Source organism: Erpetoichthys calabaricus, chromosome 18 (assembly GCF_900747795.2).
Source record: "Erpetoichthys calabaricus chromosome 18, fErpCal1.3, whole genome shotgun sequence".
Lineage (NCBI taxonomy): Eukaryota > Metazoa > Chordata > Cladistia > Polypteriformes > Polypteridae > Erpetoichthys > Erpetoichthys calabaricus.
The window spans coordinates 18,021,283-18,041,131 of NC_041411.2; the positions used below are offsets into that span (position 1 = coordinate 18,021,283).

The 19,849-nt window shown below is 42.9% G+C and overlaps 1 protein-coding gene across 2 annotated transcripts; it reads right to left on the minus strand.

Annotated features, from left to right (window-relative positions):
• Window positions 1-11: 11 nt before the first annotated feature.
• Window positions 12-18,711, minus strand: sxph (saxiphilin). Of its 2 annotated transcripts, XM_028825120.2 has the most exons (17): window positions 18,487-18,711; window positions 17,842-18,005; window positions 17,564-17,663; window positions 15,964-16,140; window positions 12,775-12,937; window positions 11,833-11,897; window positions 8,808-8,965; window positions 7,965-8,151; window positions 7,692-7,840; window positions 6,617-6,707; window positions 6,312-6,371; window positions 5,763-5,945; window positions 4,951-5,110; window positions 4,759-4,841; window positions 4,003-4,187; window positions 1,720-1,906; window positions 12-342 (listed from the first exon to the last, which is right to left on the minus strand). In XM_028825120.2, exons 1-17 carry the CDS (start codon window positions 18,542-18,544, stop codon window positions 299-301), a joined length of 2,214 nt encoding a protein of 737 aa, XP_028680953.2. In that variant the 5' UTR covers window positions 18,545-18,711; the 3' UTR covers window positions 12-298. The 2 variants fall into 2 exon arrangements, with proteins under 2 accessions (XP_028680953.2, XP_028680954.2); XM_028825121.2 differs by lacking the exon at window positions 6,312-6,371.
• Window positions 18,712-19,849: the final 1,138 nt, after the last annotated feature.

Consider the following 19,849-nt stretch of genomic DNA (forward strand, 5'->3'; position numbering starts at 1 on the left):
TAACAAGTCCATTTCTGCATGAATGTCCCAATAAAACGTTTTTACTGGGCATTACATACTTCAAAGGAAAATATCATCTACATTTAACACTTACAGTGGGTTAAAACAAAGAGTGGATTAGATAAATGGCTAATGTTAATCTGTTACCAGTCTTTTATGTGCAGCCTCGATAAAAAATGGAATATTGCTGAATGTTTCATGTTTAATTCAGTTTGTATTGTATATTCAGTATAAAAACACAGCCAACGCTTTTAAGACGCGCTTCCTGCTGCGTTTCTTGGCATCCAGCCCCAGGACTTCAGAATATGTTACAGACATCTTGTTTGCAGAAAGGTAGGATATCTAGACAAAATAAAATGACAAGATAAAAATTAAACTAAGAATAAGGTGAGTGGGAAAGAGTAAGAGGCACCTCCTGAGCCTTTTGGGCAAGAAGTGACAACCAATTCTGTTAAGTGTGATGAAAATGTGAACTATTGATTCTGTAGAATGAATAAGCATATCTACCCAGAGAGAGTGTACTCTTGTAGCAGATCAGCAAGGCAGCTTCACAGCTTTTGTGTTATAGGTTATATGGCAGTAATTCCCTCGCTGAATATGTAGAAGGAATCGTGGTGAAGAGGAGTAACTATGGCAAATGTACAGTACTTTTTCATAGCTTTAATTCTTGTGCTTTTCCCCTTAAGGCTGTCTTTTAGCCCTTTTTCCTGCAGGCTTATCACTAAATGTTCATTTATGCAGCATCTCTGCTATCTGCCTTTTCCAGCAGCCAGAGGGCCCTGATGGAAGCTGATTAAAAATGGTAAATAAACCTGGGGCTGCTGGGTCTCAAATTTGTTTCTCGATATCCCTGCCCATATGGCTGTTTCCTTTCAGCCTAACTCTTAGAGACCAACTCATGGCTTTAATTGGGGTCCGACAGTAGCTTAATTAAATGTACTTTCCCTGACGCACAATTTAGACTATTATGCCACACATTTCTAAGTTTCAGCTTTCAGAGGGCATTCAACAAAAATATTCTGAATGTTCTGTATTTTATATCCAGAAATGTATTTTTATGTTAAAAGGTTTGTGTTTTGGACTGGCATTACAGTATTAATTTCCAAATTACTTTTTCAACTACAGTTATGTATTGAGCTGGAGACTATAACAGGCAGTAGTAGGTGATAGCATGAATCACTCCTTGTTAGAATGTTGACAAGACGCGGTCTCTCCTACTGAGCTAATTTAGAGTTATAAATTAGCCTAATGGCAGATCCCTGGGGTGTGAGCAGAAACCTGGAGCTAAGAACTAGCAGTGCTAATGATGACTCCGTTGTGTCTCCCTTGGAACAAGTAAGTAGCATTTAAAAATAAGGAGAAACATTGATAAATTCTGTTTGCTGCTAGTTTAAACAATAATACCATGCATCTATCAATTCTTCCAATTGCAAGATGTCAAACAGCCATAGCTAATCATGGCAAAAATCGGGGCAGGAATTAAACCAGACCTGAGGGAGAAAACCATTTGAGCACAGGGCCCACTTGTACCAGGCAAGTGTAAAATCTCCAGTTAGTGTGATATGTGCATGTTGGTAGACTTGACTCCATAAATTGTATAGTCACTGACAACAGTTTATTATGCCTACAGTACACAAACCATCTGAAAAAAACAATTCTAATTTAAGATACTGTTAAGAGCAGAAACAAACAGGCACAGTGGTTACACTTTTTACTTACCAGACTCTGTGCATTTAAATGCTGCTTCGACTAACTGAAAAAAATCCTCCCCTATTAAGGAGCGGTAACTTAGGTGCCCTGTGTGTACGAGACATTCTGTCTGGTCTTTAAAGAGCAAGTCACTTTCTCCATAATTGTGGGATTGAAACAACTGGAAATCCGACTCAGGATGTGCTTCCAAAGTTTCCTAAGAGAATAAGAAAGTATAATCTGAAAATGTATGGATCATTTGAGAACTGCAACAGCAGCATGTTAAGAACATAAGCACATTTTCACTAATGTAACCACTTCATAGCAAATGTATCAATCATTGGCGATTCTCCTTTCAATAATTCAGATAGTGGGCTGTATTTTGTGTTTTTTCCATCAACCGTTGTGTTTCTGCTGCTTCTGCTTGTGCTTTTTCATTCGATGGTTTATAAATTTTACTCTTCAACCGACATCATCATAATATATCCTGATTGGCCAGTTTATTAGGGTCACCTATCTAGTAGTGTGCGACATCCCCCCTCACAACAGCATGAATTCTTCTAGGCATGGGTTCTATAAGATGGAATGTTGTACAGTGAAACCTTGGTTTGCGAGTGTTTTGCAAGACGAGCTAAAATTTTTAATAAACTTTAACTTGATAAATGAGCGAGGTCTTGCAATACGAGTAGTACGTGTACGCTTTGTCCACAGAGCGTCGCATGGGGATTGTGGGTAATCGTCTCACATGCTTGTTTTCAGTCGGCATGCCTCACTCATATAGTCAACATCCGTATGAGTGTATACTGTTTACTATAGCATGGTGACCACGTGTGTGTGTGATGTAACGTGTGAGTCCCGGTCATGCATCCCAAAACATGAGGCTGAGTCTCAGTACTTTAGCAACACCAGGTTTATTCAACATGAAACAGGAACAGCACGGTTATTTATTGTAGCGGGATCTACCGCGCTCCTATACAGAGACATGGCAATCAGGCAGGGTCGTGACCAGGTTAGTGGCTAAGTGATACTGTGCCCTGCATTTATAATGTTCCTTGCATCACCCATCGATGGCAGGCGCTTATAGCTTGACCGCAATCTTTTCTGATTCTCTTTTATGGCAAACTGCTACAGCGCTGGGAGCCTGCGGTTGCTTGCATCGGGATACTCGCGTGTTGTCCCATTGGGGGGGGGGATCCCAAAAGAGTTTAGAAACGTTACAGTGTGTAAAGCATTTTTTTAATTTTGTGTCTAAGTGTAGTGACTCTTCAGGCTAAAGCAACTGTCATTGGATAGGTTTCAAAAAAAGTCGCAAAAAAAGACCAAGATTCCAGTGAGCCAACAGATAGCAGGGATTCCGTTAGAGTGAAGATTTTGTATTAATCATTTTTATATAAATATTTGTGGGTTGTGAAACGAATTATTTGAGTTTCCATTATTTCTTATGGGGAAATTCGCTTTGATATACGAGTACTTTGGATTACAAGCACGTTTCCGGAACGAATTATGCTCGCAAACCGAGGTTCCACTGGTACCATGCAGCAACGCTTGTTGTACATTAGGTGGCTACACAGTCAATGCTGGCAATGGTCCTCGCCACCTCTTCCCAAAGATGGCCAATAAGGCTGGGATCCAGGGACTGTGACGGAAACTGAAACAATGGAGACTTGCTATGTTTTTATTTGAACCATTTGGTGACAATACATGTCTTTCTCATGTGGCAAGCATCTATTTGAGTGGATAAACTGTAGTCCTGCATGGTCAAACTTGAGCAGAAATTATGTTTTGATATGCTGTGCCATTTAGACATTCTTCACTGACTTTTGATGGACATATTGTGTGCCATACTGTCACTCTTCCACCACAACTACTATTGACACCAAGCAGGATAACTCCACAAACTTGTGTTGCTTGTGTGACACATGATCTTCCATCAGCATGGTAGATTTGTCCACCCAAGTAGCTGTTTACCGCTACTCCTCAGTCTGGGCTTGATGTTTATGTGCCCACTGGAGACATTCTTTATTTTCTGCTAACAACCTGATTAACTGGCAACCGAGTATATAAAAGTACTCTATATGTTCTCATAGATAAGTCTAACGTGTTGCAGCTTTGTGCTTATTATATTTCCAGCATAAACTGAAAGAGGTAAGTGACGTGATACTAAGTGGACTTCCACGTAATGTTATTTGTGATTAACTCCCAAGACTGAGCCCTTGATTTTCTAGTATTTTCTGCACTAAGCTCCCCAGGTGTAGTACAGATGCTGTTGTCATGCCTTTTCTTGGCTGGCCTTTCTCAGTACCTGAAACTCACCTGAGATTTCAGGAGGAAGTCGTAGATTTTTGTAGTGATGACGGGCCTTGTCATAACAATATTGGGGGGCACAGGTCCAAGGTGACAGTTCTTCCACTCAGACAAAGAAGCGCGCCGCCCATCAGGACACAGCAACTCAAAATCAGAGAGGATCCAGCCTCTTGACCAGCCGCTAAACTCCAGACCTGAAATGCGAAATAGGTTTTACTTGTAATTATGGTTGGCTTTTTTATAGAGCATGGTACATGAAAGTGTCTCCCTACAGGTGGACTCCCAAAGCCCTCATTATTTCTCATTGCTTATTTTGGAGTATTTCTTGGTTCTCAATTTTTGTCGGTGTCCTCAGGAGAAAATAGATTAATGTCTCAGAATATCTTTTATGTTATCATTCCCATGGCAGCTATTCCAGCACACTATTACCTGTCATGAAGCATAACTGAGTGAACATGGGCAAAGAGTGCAACAGGTAAGCAGATCCATGTTTATTATTAATTAAAGTGAAGTGGTAAGTTTTAGAATGTTTTTGTTTCGACTAATGACTTACATGTTAGCCAGACATGAAAGTAAGATTTTCACTCTACTGTCTGTTGAAGTTCATGTCATGGGACATCACAGATAAGAATATAATGGAGAACTTCCCACCTAATTAATGCATGCAGAGAAATAAATCTGGCAGAACCATCGTAGACTTTGCCAGCCATGCTTATTACATTCTAGCTAGATGTGTACAAAAGTTTCAAACCTCTTTAAACTTACTCTTGATGTTCTCCAGTAGGTTATGGTGCTCCATAAAAGCCACATCACCAAAGCTTTTTCCACTGGAATCTCCAACGAGGCACCTAAGTGGGAGTGGCAGAGAGAACAGAAGAGACACCATGCTTTTGGGCCTTGCTTGCAGGTAAGTAACTGGTGAGTTGGCTTTAGCAAGGACATTTGTCTGGTGCCTACCTCAGGGATCCCATGTTGCCATAGAAGAATTCATTGTGGTTAGCTGCACATCTCTGATGGGATGATTTTGGTCCCTCATCTTCTGTTCCTCCAACACAAACTTTGCAGAGGTTGGCCTTTGCACCCGGCATGCAGCCTTTCCAAAAAAATGTTCTGTATGCTGGGGAAGAAAGAGAACCAAAAAGGAGAGGGGCAAATCAAACTCTTCAGACCTTAGTTGTGAATGCACTGATTCTTTTGTTTCATGCCTCTATTCTGTTGTTGTCCTCATATTAATGTGTAATTATCATAAAGGACATGTTCAAATCTGATAAAGAGTTCCAGCACTCCTGCACTTATTCAATAAATTCTTTCAAATTTGGATTCTGACTAATAGGCTTGCCGAAGCACTTTTATTGTCAGGGCAGTGTGAGGGTGGGATGCTCAATCATTCCATCAGGGACTCCCTCTTGTAAGCAGTTCGTATAAATATCAGGTTTATTAATTTATGGATAAGGTTGGAGTGGCAGGAAGCTGGCGTTTATCCCGTCAGCATCTGACACAAGGCAGGTAGCAAACCCATAACAGGACGCTAGTTAACTACAGGCCAGACTTTCACACACAGCTTCAGTCAGTGATACTCTGATCAGGGCTGCCACAAAATGTAGAAGGAAATCGGAGACTCCAGAAAAAGAGCCATGAAAGCATGGGATGAACATACAGATTCCACACTGCCAAGTGACTGGAATGGCCTTTAAAATCCAGCTGCCTAGAGCTGTGAGGCAGCTGTGAAAAACACAAGTCGACAATGTCAGATAAATAAAATGTCTCACCTGCATTGATGTCACATTCATACGTCTTGTTGGGATTGGCCCGGACCGTATGATTGACGGGCAGCAGCCAGCCAGCTGGGCTGTAGATCTGACCGTGACAGGACCGCCTCCTAGCAAGAGTTCCAATGTGCATATTCCTGCTTGAGGTCTTCACCACAGCAACTGCATAGACGGGGGGCAAAACTGCAAAAAGCGAACATCAGTTACATTTGAATCATAAACTTGTTTTCATCACCTGGCTGTTAATTCCATGTGGGGAGCCACAGTCCATCGCAAGCTATGAAAAAGCCCTGGATATTTTAAGAGACACTTCTACACTTGTACAGGGCCAATGCCATTTGGGTCAGACATGTGAGTGATGTTCATGGCACTGCCTAACATTCTCTGTTGAATATATTGAAAAGAGAGATGTCAGAAGGTGAACTCTGGCCAAGTTCATTTAGGGTGCCAATGCTGGGTTGCTTTACCTCTTGTTACGAAGATTAGGAGGAGGCCTCAGACAGTTTACTGTGGACTCTAAGCAGGACTTTAAACAAAATGGCCACTCACCTTCTCCAGAGTGGTGCATCTTCTGCCATTCTTCATCAATGGAGGGAATACAGTCGTCTCCTAAACGAGATAAAGTAGAATTGCGCAGGTTTGGCACTCGTCAACACTGCATCTTGCCATCAAGAACACCCTCTGCATTTGGGCAGAAAAGTGTAAACAGTGGCCCACGTGAATGGACTACGATGGAGCCTATCTGTAGAGTCGTATCCGCCTTCTTTACTTTCTAATGGCTATTATCTTACACAGCGTAGACCTCCCTGGTGCAGCCCCATCAGGCCTTAACTTTAACCATCCCTTTATCTTACCATAGTACTCTACTGCCACCGGAACCAGACCACACTGTCCAGCCATGTAGGTGTGCGTGCCGTCAAGAGATGCTGCATCAGCCTCATCCCTCTGAAAAAAAGACAGTAGTTCATGAAGATGTTAATCCATTTGAACTTTGCTAATCTCGCCTTGCCAGATGCTGCCATTTCAGACCGTGTAAAAGCACACAGACTGACTTGACTAACGGCAATTACAAATGAACAGGAGGCCATCTTGATTCAAGTGGTTAGCACCACTGCCTCATGGATCTGCTGTCCTCCATTAGAATCACACACCGGGTGGTTGCCTTTATGAAGTTTACTTGTTCTCCTTGTGTCTGATGTTGCTTGAGGAAAACCAAGACAAGGATGTAAAATATTAGTTTAATTGGTGACCATAAATTGGCCCTATGGGAGTGAGTGAGGGCTACGTGTCCTCTGCCTCTGCTTCCTGCATAGATTCCTGCTCCCGTGACCCTGAATTGGATTAAGCTGGTTTGAGAGTAAGTGTGGACTTAAGTAAACCAGTACTAAAGAGTGCAGTGGAGTTGAATGGTAGATGCGACAGGCTCTGCCTCAAGTGCGTGTTTACGGCTCATCACCACGCATTTGTATAGTATGGTGGCCATTTTTGGCCTGGAGTGGTCCTTGATTAATTATAGAAGTGGCCAGCTGTCCTGTTATATCCTTTTGGAGGTTAGATGGTGGTCATCCTCACTTATTTACAACCAAAGTATGGTTTTATGTAGCAATTTTCAGTTTTGAACATTGTTTCAGGTGGAAATCAATGAAGTCATTTTAAAAGTGAGTGATTATATTTTTGCATTTTTGTGGAGAGTGGGCTGGGTACCACAAGATGGTTTACCTGAAATTACTGCCACAGACACAGCTCTGGCTTTTTGAAGTGATTACACTGTTATACTTGGGGGGCTCACACAGGGTAATCCTTCTATCATATGCTGCAATTTTCATAAATCTCATGCAGACAAACCCTTAAGGAGCTCTAATTTCATAAAACACGTCAGTGGGTTGGGGGTGTATTAGGATAGAATAAAATGAAAGAATTGAAGCTCACCTTGATCATTTCAATGCAGCCTCTCATTGATGACGCCCTGACACACACCAGGGGGTCCGATTTAATATTCAGCGCCCAGTCCTCACACTTTTTTTGCTCCGCTGAGCTAATACAACACCACCGAATCACGCTGTTGTCCATGGAACTGCCTGTAGGTTGAAAAAGAAGCAAGATGTCTGTTGGAAGCCGTGGGCCAGAGATATCCTCACACACCCTTGACGCTTTGTCATTTGAGCAGCAGAGGAGTGCGAGCACATATTTAAAATGCTGTACCTTCATGACCAAGGCCTTTGAGGAGGGACACGTAATCCAGGCCAAGGATTTGGTTGATGTCTGTGTTATCGGAGAGAATGGCTAACCTGTCAGTCGAGTCACGAAACATGAGATTATTGCCATCAAAAAAGCTGGAGTTGAACAGGTGGAAACGAGAGGATTCTTTTCCTTTGGGGCCAAACTGCTTCTGAAAACAAAAAGCGCACAATCTGTGTTGAGATTTTTAAAATGTCTGTTGCATTATCTGAGGCTTGGTAAGCTTTGCAGCCTTTTCACAGGACCACATATACGGCAACTACTACTCTTCTTCCTCCTCAGACGCATTCAGTTCCCTCATTCGCATCTTACGTGACGTGCTGAGAAGGACAAGCCCAAATTTTGATGTCATATTCCTTGTTTAGAGCTTGCAGTAGTTTTGATTTGAGTAAACATTAATTCTATAAAGAGAGAAGTGTTTGCTTTATTGTATCATTGTCGTATTTCATTTAACTAAACATTTTAATTGTAGATTAGCAATGGTGCTGCATTATGACAGAGTGTCTCACTTGATTAATCTAAAAAGGGAGGAGGAGAGTAGCATGAAAGAAATGAATTGGGACAACCCACATCATCTCTTATGCCACAGTGTCAAGAAAAGCTTCATACAGGTCAGTGCAAGCACTTCCGAAAAGTTCAAATTAATGGATTTCTACTATATAGTTTTCTCACGGTTAAAACTCCTTTTTCTAATAAGTGAATTTCACTAGAGGTTTGTGTTATAAACACTTTAAAGTCTAGACCTTGTTACACTTCTTCTTCTGCCCGTCTCCCTGTGTGCTTGTGAAACTGAAATCTTTAGCCCACCTGCACAACGCTGAGGAACTTGCGTGCCAGTCGCCGGTAGTTGTGTCGCGTCACAACAGCGTTACCAGGGCCCTGGCCCAGATTGCACTTTCTGTAGTCATCGAGTTGGGCCTTGGAGCCGTCTGGGCACAGAAGCCGATAATGTTCTTTCTCTGAATCTAGAAAAACATTGCATATGGTTATGATGGCAGACGAGAGACCAGAGGCAGGGATGCACTGAAGCAAAACAGAAGAGATTTAGTGACACCGTAAGATTGGTTTAGAAACTGGCCCTTTGAGCTCCTGCTGCATCTCCACATGGGGCGTCGTGGGTCTGGGACAGAGGACACCATGTTACTTTTTGTAAAATGGAGCAGACTAACTTTTCATTGAAGCTTTTGCTTTCATTTGTATATAAAAATGTAAACTTTTTTATTTAAGTGGACACTTAACTACAAAAGCAGTGGATTTTAAATCGCTCTTCTTAAAAAGTTTTATCCTCCCAGATAGACCAACAGATGTTATTCAATGTCACTCTTTGTTTTAGCATGAGTGTGTCAGTGTTCATTGTTATCTTGTTAAGCACCGTGTATTACAGTCCCCTCAGTCTGTCCTGCACCTGTACCTGCGTGTCCCGGGAAGAAGGAGCCACCTTTGGCACCATCAGTTTACAGGTATTGGCCTCCGTAAAGCATCTTCTGGGACATGTCATGCCCAAGGGCCTCTCTCTTATTTTTGAGGTGCCTTACTCACTTGCTGTCTGCTTTTATACTTATGATTCAGCAATAAGTATAATAATTATTAAGTACCGTATATACTCGCGTATAAGTCGGGTCTTGAAACCTGAAAAATTGATCATAAAATCAGACCCCGACTTATACGCCCGTTCAAAAATGCGACACATTTTTTTTTTTTTAACATCTTCTTGCATCCTCCAATCTCGCATCAGTTTCTCAGACACATTGAATTTTGTTGCAGCAGCGCAGTTGCCAATTTCTTTCGCCTTTTAATTTAAAGCCAGCTTCATGTTTTCTTCTGATCAAACGCTCCATCGTAGATAAAGGGATGCTCTTACGATAAAGGTGTATGAGGGTGTGAGATACACAAATCCGTGCAAACGTCGCTTTGGAATAGTTTGGGTATTACCGTGTGGTCACGTAAACGAGAGAGATAGAGGGAGAGAGAATGAGGGGATTGGAGCACACGATGATACAGCACATTGTCGCATCCACATAGAAACAAAAGGCAGAGTGCTCCGTGGTTACTCTCTAAGGTGGGCGTTAGCGTATCATAATCTCTTGGACCAATAGCGTGAGTTTTCTGCATTCAACTTATACGACCGACATTATTAAACACCAGGAATTAGACGATAAAATCAAGTCCCAACTTATCTGCGGGCGAACTTATCTGCGAGTATATACGGTAAGTAATAAATAAATATATTATTATTCAGTTTTGAAGGTGGCTCATATCAATGTGCCTCCAACATCTTTACTCCTCCACGGGTGTCTCACACTCATACTTCTGCTTCTGGTTGTGTCACCAAAGCCAGTCTGACCAATCAGATTGCTCTGAGGGACACCCTCCCTAATTGGGTTTTATTATATAGTAGATTCTGTACTAATGTGCTTCTTCCCCATGGTTTTGTTACGGACTTCATTTCACACAATCTTATTGGGCTACTGGTGTAGCTGCTGGTTTAAATTGTTTCCATGATTGCATACAAGTTGACTTTGAACATTTTGGATTTATGGGTTATTGAGGCATATATATCACCTATGGCTTTAGCAATGAGTGGTGTTGTATTGTAAACAGCCGGGTAAAGGATGCTATGGAGCCGACTGGAAGTTTTGTGAGGGAAACTGTTACTAGCAGCCAGGTAATAAAAAATGGCTAAAGCTGTTCATCCTTACAGCTAAAATGGTTTAGATAAGCACACGTGATGTGAAAATAAAAGCGAAGAAATGAAGAGTCTGTAAACACCATAAAGCTGAAACTTCAGCATTTACAGGACTAACCTTGTCCCATAAGTGAGAGAATGAGAGAAGGAATGAGGTGAAAGTGGAAAGCGGTACATCTTTGACAAAAGGGAGAATCTCATAAAATGCACTTTTGTGAAAACTCGACATTAACGCACACTTTCCCAATCTGTTCGCAATCTCAAGACGTGACCTTCAGTGTACTGTAGGACCGTACTCGGCTTCTCGGTGGAAGGATTCCGCGGGATTTAATTAACACTTCAAGTTTCGTCAGATGCCCACTTTGCTAGATTTGTAAACCCTAAGTGGGAGGATTTTTTTTCCTCTCTAAGTTTATAAATACAGTTTCACTTAACTACCCAACTGCCACAGCTGTGAAAAAATGACTTAATAAATACTGAATACATCTTTTAAGGTCATCTTATGTGAAATGTTCATAGATGTGCAACAGTTCAATCAAATTGTACTGTAAAATTTAAACATGCTACATATTTTATATTCAACTTTTTGTAATCTGAAGGTTGGAATTACAGTAGGTGATAAATCAAGCACCTTTTGTGAACCACATTGCCAGAGTCAAAACTGCTAGCGCCTGCCACAGTGATCCCTCACAGCTCGTGGGCCACATTCAGTCCAGATCTGGAGTATGTGCTGTGTAGAGGTGTCCTGCTCTCCCTTTTGAGGTCACCATCTGGATAAGCCACTTGTACCCTACAGTCCCCAGTGTCTTGATGTACTAATGCCATGTAGTGGTAGTCCAGGTTTAGCTCCTTTTGAGATTTATTTTGAAGTGATTCTCTTCTTGTGCAAAATTGTTATTTTTTTTTTTGTGTGTGTGTGCCCAGAGGAATCTGAGGAAGATGAGACCAAATGGATTATCTGACTATATGCTGCCATGGCTGCCAAAGTCCCAGCCCTAATAGTGCAAATGCACCAGAGGTATGCTCTACAGCTAGAGGCTTCATAAAAATGTAAAGAAATAATGTGCAGGCCATCAAGACCTGACCAGGTAAAGATCATATCTAGTAGACATTGTAAGAGTAGCAGTAAGTACATATGATACTCACTCTCCATTTTGAGTATGGCCGTGTGGTCCAGAAAGGCAACGTCAGCCCAGCCACCTTGAAGACATCTGTGAGGTGAGATAAAAGCAGATCAGTAATTACAGCCTCTTAACTTCCAGCCAGTGAATTTTATTGATGTTTTATGGTTTCACTATACACCGTTACAGTTTTAGCTTTTGAATGAATGTTTCTGCAGCTTTGATTGGTACATGTCACAAAATGAATGACCAGCCTGTTATTAAACGGCTAACAGCAAGAGTAGAGCCCAGGGGGAGACAAAGCACATTTGTGAGGGCCTGAAGATATCGCCCTGTGGTGGTATGAGCGTTCGATCTGAAAAAAGTACAGGGAGACAGGGCTCTGCACAACTAAACGGGGGGGACTCCCATGTGTAAATTATCATTTTATTAATGTCTATCCTCCCCTTAAAATGAAACACTGGAGAACTTTTTGAGCTCATAGTAAGAGAAATAGCCAGCAAAGGCCATTGTGAGCCCTCTCCCATTAAATGGAAAGAGAGATTAGAAACCAGATGTTGCTAGAAGGTGATCATTTTTGGGGATAACCTTGGAACTTATGTTCGAATCTGTAGATGGCGGTATGAATTACAAACCCACAAATGTGTTAGCTTTGAATCTGGAAAAGGGGCTTACTCTACAAGGCTTTTAGGTGTTTAAGAGGCAGGGTCAAAATCAGTGAAGTTAATTTGACTGGGCCAGAGCATCAGAATGAAATCGGGCTGATTCAGAGTCCAGTCTCACAGAACCAACACACCACCCTCCTTGGGGTAAAGCCCACAGTACTGATACTGCAGTTAATTAAAATCTGTCTGCATTGCACTCCAGTGAAGTAGAGCTCAAGGACAATAAGGCCTGACAGTCTGAGCCTCAGAATTAAACTGGGATTTCCTCTCCAGCACATTTTGTTAAAGAAACAAGAAGAAACCTGATTGCTCCCTCGGAGTCGAAGAAGGGTTCATTGTCTGTAGTCTCGCAGAAGTAGTTCTGGTCACGGATGTACGACTTGTGGCCCTGGCACAAGGAACATAATGAGTGAGCCATGCCGTTGGCCCCTGGGATGCAACTCTTACTGAAGAAAGTGCTGATGGCTGCAGGTGAGAAGAGAGCAATTATGAGATTTTAATCTAACCGCCAGAACAAGTAACATGTTTTAGAGAACAGCTCCTCCTTCACATGTAGGAAATAACCTACAGATATCATCAAATGAACAGAAATCAGAAGCATTCTCAGATGACACAACTTCGCCTGATACTTTTTGCTCTTTTGATAAAATATTGTCATGTCTAAGTAATGGCCACAATGAAAATAGATTCTCCCAAATGGTGTGGACCGTGAGAGGATGTGCTGGGTCAGATCAAATACTTTGTTGGCCACTAGAGTTGCTGTGTATTGGGCTTTCCAGGACCGTGATAGTCTGGTTAGAGAGGATCATGGTGCTCCAGAGATGCCGTGCCTTCAGTAGGTTGTGATATTTGCATATAAAAATTGAGCAAGTGTGACAAGTGCTTACACAATAAACTTCAACTTCAGACTAGAAGGTGGTAAGCCTGATGTGTCCTCAGTTAGTTGGCCTTGCAGATGTGCCATTGTAACGGTTGTGTTGATGAAAATTGAAGATCAGGAACAGTCTAGAATGCCCAGAAGTGCACCACCACATGAGGATCAGTGGATCCTCCTACATCCTGTCCAGACACCCATGTCCACCATCTACAGAGCTGTAGTGCAGTGGCTTGAAAACTTGCATTTGTGAGATTCCATTTTTGGCATCCATTTCACAATTTATTGTTGCTGAACTGCTATCAGGGACTTGTTGTGGGCTCCCTTTTGAAGGTCCTGCAACCTTTCTGAGTCCAATAACAATGCAACTCACACACTGAGATGAATTGCAGGACGGTGAAATCTGGGCTGCACTCCAGAAAGGCACACTGCCAGCCCATGACAGGTTGAGTTTTGGTGCCTTCCGCTGTTTTTCAGGGCACAAGAGCTACACAATGACAAGTCAAAGGACTGTAACCTATTTTACAGTACGCCATGGCAGGCTTACATGGTGCCATAATTCACAATTTTAGAATACCATTCTGAAAAGCACGACGGCCACCTCTCAGGAATGATTTTATATCGACAGGACCTTGCATTGTGAAGGCTCACACCTCCCATGGACCACTGCTTATCTGAACGTACCACAGAATGTCGCCTGTCCCTGCCGCAGTATTAGCTGCGTATGTTAGAAGTGTCTGATGCTAAAAACGTTGGCTTTGAGTCCTGCTCTGTGCCAGTAGGAGACTCTTATTCTGGTTTTAGAATCCTTTGCACTGTCTGTTCTACACGCCAGATTTTATGCACACGGCTGGCATTTTGCAGTAAAGTATGTGTGTATGTGGTAACGTTAACCATGACGGTGTTTATAAGTAACCCCAGTATCAAATGTCGGGAAGATTCCAAAAGCCGGATACTTTATAAAATGGTGATATAGAGCAGCGGTATGTCTGGTACTTGGCATTTTTTGCTGTTTCCACAAATTGTACTCCCTTATGGGTAACTTTTACATAAGCAAACCAGACCTAAGCCCTGGGATCTTAAATTGCAACAGGATTAAAAAGTTGGCACTGGTGTCCATGTCTCATCCGAGTTTGTGGATAACCCCTGTGCTAGTTTTGGCCATGATGAACTCCTTGCCTTTTAGAAGTCTGCTCTTGTATTTGGTACTTCGATATTTGGATGGCAATTTAAATTTGATGACTGATGAGCTTGACTTGTTCTTCTGACTTTATTTCATCCCCTGACTCTTACCAATAAGAACCTTTGTCTTGCTCGGAGTCCATACAGTAAGGTTTCAGGGACTGACAACGTTTTCACGGCGACTGTTAGTTAATGAGTATCTAGTGGAAGCCTCAAGTGTCTTTTCAAAATCAGATTAGTCACTAAGGTCTCCACAAATTTTGATTTGAAATGCAGACGCTACCGGTGAGAACACCTGAACAGCGTAAGAGACACCCTGGAAGGCTTCATGGGTGGGCTCTCCTAGAGAAGATGGCAGATTTATAAGGCATGGTGTGTTTAAATGGAATATTACCGATGCTTCTACCTTGTAGACATTTTGTCTTGACAAAGGATTCTGGACAGAAGGCGTTCATTGCTATATTTATGTTAGAGGCAACATCAGTTTGTTGGCAAAAATAGAACTTGAATGATGAAGTTTCAAAAAGTTTTTATTTTTTATTTTAGTCAGTGCCATTCTTTAAGAAGGCAGTAGTAGCTGATAAGATTTAAACACCCTCACTGTAACTTAGAATTCATGGATTTTCAAGGTGTTCAATTAAATCTGAATGAGCCATTTGGGCATTTTGTGGTGGGCTATTGCCTGAAATAACATTTTCATCATGATTCAGGGTTGGTCACATTGGGTGTTAAGGCAGCGCTGGGTGAGTCTCGGATGGGCCCGTTCACACACATGCCCATTAACTCACCCACACTGTGCCAGTTTATAACCGCCTATTAACTCCACTTGTGTATCATTACAGATATAGGAGACAACCACACAGTCACCAGTAGACTGTCCACAGTGTGCACGTCAACTGGGTGTAGCTTTGGAAGGCACAGTACTTGATCAATGAGGTTGCAGCACTAATGGTTATTAACTCCTACAGTATGTGGCCGTTTCTCCCTCGATCATGCACTAGTCCGCATTTTCCACTTCATATTGCAGTGACATTGAGTGGGCATAAACACCGAAGGAAGTCTGAAGGTGAAGCATTGGTATGTATGACAACATAATTGCATTTGAATGTAAAGGTGTTTAAAGAGGCGGATGTGGAGAAAGACGAAGACCATGGTAGATTGGCTATGGAAGGACTATTATCTACATGTGTATGGAAGCTAGGAAAATTGGCTTCACAAATAATACTGATAAGGTTTAAAGAGCTATTTATGTGAGCAAACTGTCTAGCTTTATACTTTATGTGCATGAAAGGAAATGAAGACACTGTTGCTGTCCTCCCATGAGCACACGCTGTCTGCCATCAGCCCCCCTGTATGGTGAAAGACGAGCTCTGCATATTACTAACCATATTTTTATGTCGTGGTCATTATTTCTTATTGTGTTGTTGAATTTTACCTTCATTCAGGGTCTGGTTCTCATGCCAGCGCAGCATATTCCGGGACAGCAAGAAGCCCATAGGAAGATTCCACCCTGCGGTCCAGCGGGCTCCACTGTGGCAACTCCTGGTATGTTGCAGGGAGTGAATGTCCAGACTCTGATTTCGAACAATGGCCACCGCAAACACACAGCTCCCTTGAGGAAAAAGAAAAGGAACGAGGATCAATAAAGTCAGTTCTGCTGAGAAAGCCAGAAGAACATCTGGAAAACGAGCCGGGAGCCTGATAGTTTAAGGTAACCTCAGTTGTTCACTTTGTGTAGAACAGCAGAATATTTTATACTATATATACTCACCAAAACATTTATAGTTACTTTACCTTGAAATGTTTCTTTTCCTTACCTGAAAAATCTCAGTGGAATTAACAATAAAATTAGAATTTTTTTTTCTGTTAATACTTCAAAAACTGCTCTTGTTTGGTACATTCTACTTACTGCATTACTCCAATTTGTACTGCTTGTGCAATATCAGTGGGTTTTTGGGTAGAACTTCTGCCCCTCAGAAGGAGGGTGGGTTTGAATGCCTGCATAACGGAACCCAGTGATGACAGTGAGACCCTATAAACTTAAACCTCTAATGACATGTAGTTGTGAAAACGAGTGTCATGGTCTGCAGCATGTGGCTGTGGATTTGAGGTGTAATTGAATAATACAGAAAACTCTGAACTGCAACACAAACTTCATGAGTTTTAATAGCTCGCCAGTAGCTTTAATTATCCGGGATGTTTGAAACTTAACGATGATAACTTATGAATATTAAATAGGGGTTCATGTATTGGAGGGAGCAGTTGGTGTTCATTACTGTGTCTTCTGGCAGACCGCTGGGATGGTGACGTTACAAGACATAAAGAGTCGCTGTATTGGCTCTGTGGAGAAATTCTAAATAAACGGATAATAATTGGAGGGAAGGTCTCAGAGGGCTGCTATGCTCTGCTCCACCCAGCTGCTTACCGTAAAATAACTCTCAAACCTGCTTCATCTCGTTTAGGGTCGTGGGGGGGGCTGCAGCCCATCCCTGTCCAGCTGCAACTCTGGTGAAATCCAGTCTGCCTAACTTGAGCTTTTCACCCCCATCTTTTCAGCGATATCCATACTTCAGAATGAAGCCTTCTCTTGCCATTGTAAGTTGCTTTGACCTTTTGGCCCTGCCTTTCCTTGGATGTGTTGCCCCATTTCCCTTTTTCATTGTAGAGTTGTCTTTTTACTATTTAAATTTAGAGTGTTAACCTCTTTATCCCTGTGGCATGTTTCCAGCACACAAGACCAGGAAAGCTAATCCTGGTAGATGAGCTCCATCCTCATGAACCCTCCTCTCCTGCCTGTCCGTGGTTTGTGAGATGGATTCCCAGGACATGCCGGTATGGATATACTGTATGTGGTTGTAAGTGTCATGGTGTAGACGTGAGGAGGACACCAGATACCATCTACCTGATCTTATAAATTTGTCCTCGTGTCCTGCCTTTTGGTTCCCATAATGGAGCCTACTCTCATACACGTTTACACTTTTTCCTGACCATCTGATTTATTGTGCGGCACCATTGCTTTCAAAGCTCAGCCTCACCATCTTTATGCATCTCTTTGGCCACAGCAATCAGGTCAAACTGTTTGATGGCAGAGTACACCTCTCCGGCGTCCAGTGACACTGCATCGGCCTTATTCGCCTGCAGACCGAAAAAACAAAAGGAGGTTCTGATATGTGGAGAAGGAGAGCAGGCAGGACAGATGTTCACTATGAGGGCAGCTCCTCTGCCATACTCTCTTTTCTCCATGTGTTAGATGCTTTTCAGTGCCCTAGCCCTGCTGTTGCGCCATGTCCAGTCAGTGAAGCCCCCATCTTACCCTGATTTTGTTGATGCAGTCGGTCGTGCTGTAGGCCTTAATACAGGAGAGCCTGCCGAAGCTATTGATAGCCTCTATCGGTAAGACCGCCACAAGCGCCTTGGCCAGCTCTGCACACTTCCTCTGCTCCTGGTCTGACACTGTGCACCATCGTAGCTTCTTTCCTAGAGGTGACCAATGAGAAATGAAAGAAAGTCACAGAGTTGTGAGGATAACCAACCAGTTTGGGGGGTCCTCTATCTCTAGGCTCTTCATTCATGTAAATGATCTCTTCTGTAAAAGAAGAGAGAGCTAAATTCACACACGCACGCACACCCAGAGCAGACTCGCTGATGTCAGAGGTGAAAAATCCACGCCTGTGTTTAGAAAACAAACTGCATTTCCAAGACATCAGGAATGCAGCTGGAGTTCTCCAGTACAGCCAACAAATTTCGTGACGTCCCTGTAAGAATCCCTGGAGGAAATTTTTTTGCAAATTCCAATGAAGAAAGAACAGAATCTGGAATAATCAAACTATTTCCTATCCCATCACCCCCTTCCCCCTGACTACTTGCATTTCTTTCCAATGATGGACGACTCTAGGCAGCTGGAAGTTCCTATGCTGGCTGGACTCGCAATAGCAGCGCGCAGAGCGGCAGCTCTTACCCCAAGACATGACACCAAGAGATGCCATCAGTATGACGGTGAAGGTGGGCACCCTCATCTCTAGTGAATGTCGGCAGCTCGTGCGGTAGTAGAGTCCTGCTGCTTGGCTCCACAGACTATTAGCCGCCACGCGGAGCGGCACTGATGAGACCAGAGTGGGAACGGCCCTCTGCCTCCCCTTCCTCCACCCAGCATGTGGTTTGACCAGTGGGGCTGGGAGCTGTTTCAGAAGGTACAAGTCCACTACCAGCACATCACACTCACGCTTTCATTTTTTTCTTTTTTTTTTTTTTTTTTTTTTTATACATATGGGAAATATTTTGTTCATTGTAACCATATGCTTGTGCATCCTTTCCTGACAGATTAACAGCCTCTAAATCGCCATGCCAGCCTCGTGTGTGCTGAGGACTTTGCATCTGTTTTCTGCCTGCCAGGGATGAAGATGTGCGTGGGGGTCCAATGATGGTAAGGGGGGAAGGGGTTCAAACTACAACAAGAGACAACCAACTTTTATTTTATGCCCCCTGTGCTACTTTTTCTCCCTAAAGGACAGCATGATGCAGAGCAGTACCCCTCTGATTAGCCCGTGATGGCTAGAAAAACCACACACCTGTGCCTGGTAGACCTGGGGCCTTCTTTTTCCATCCATCTGTAAAGTCAACTGGAGGTACAGGTGATAGCATAGCCCACCTCATGGCACCTACAGTTGAATATCCTTTGCTTGTCCATGGGGTTCATCTATTTTACACCAGAGATGTACAGTTTGGTAAAGATGAATTAGAAGTTGCGTGTTGTCAGTGTGAGCCCCACATTGGACCGATGTCCCTAATTAGCAGGTTCCTACTATGCACCTGGTACTTGAAGAGAGAAGCCCCCGGCCAGTGTCTATGCTCGGAAGAGCAGTTTTGGAAAATGGACAGTATTCTTGGGAACAGAGGATGACTTTAAACCAACTGGATGCCCCCTCAACAGCAAACCCACATGGGCTGTGAGATGTGATATTTGGGTGGAAAAAACAGAAGCGGCCAGTCTGAGTGGTGCTTTACCATGTACTCCTGTGCACCTCATTGATGAAGCTCTCTTAAAGGTATGGCTTCCTTGACTACCCCTAACTCTCTACACTCGCCTCTGCCACTGCGGGGTTTAGAGATCCTGTGGCTTAGTGCTTAAGAAGGAATCCCGTCTATAGACCCAGCTATGCACATACTAGCTGGTAAACAGTGTGTCCCCTTAACCAGCTAAGGTGCTGGGCTGAGTCGGCCCCCACTTCCAACAAGTTGCAAGGCTTGCATGTGAGAAATAAGGAAAGCCAATACAGGGGCTTTGGGGTGTTGAGCATTATGGAAAGGTTCTATTTAAAGCT

Bases quoted from the DNA above. Each gene is read 5' to 3' on its own strand.
- sxph (XM_028825120.2), bottom strand. From the start codon at position 18,544: ATGAGGGTGCCCACCTTCACCGTCATACTGATGGCATCTCTTGGTGTC. The intron at 17,664-17,841 runs GTAAGATGGGGG...TTCGGTCTGCAG, and splicing joins ACTGCATCAACAAAATCAGG to GCGAATAAGGCCGATGCAGT. The intron at 8,152-8,807 runs GTGGGCTAAAGA...TTTTGTTTTCAG, and splicing joins AGTTCCTCAGCGTTGTGCAG to AAGCAGTTTGGCCCCAAAGG.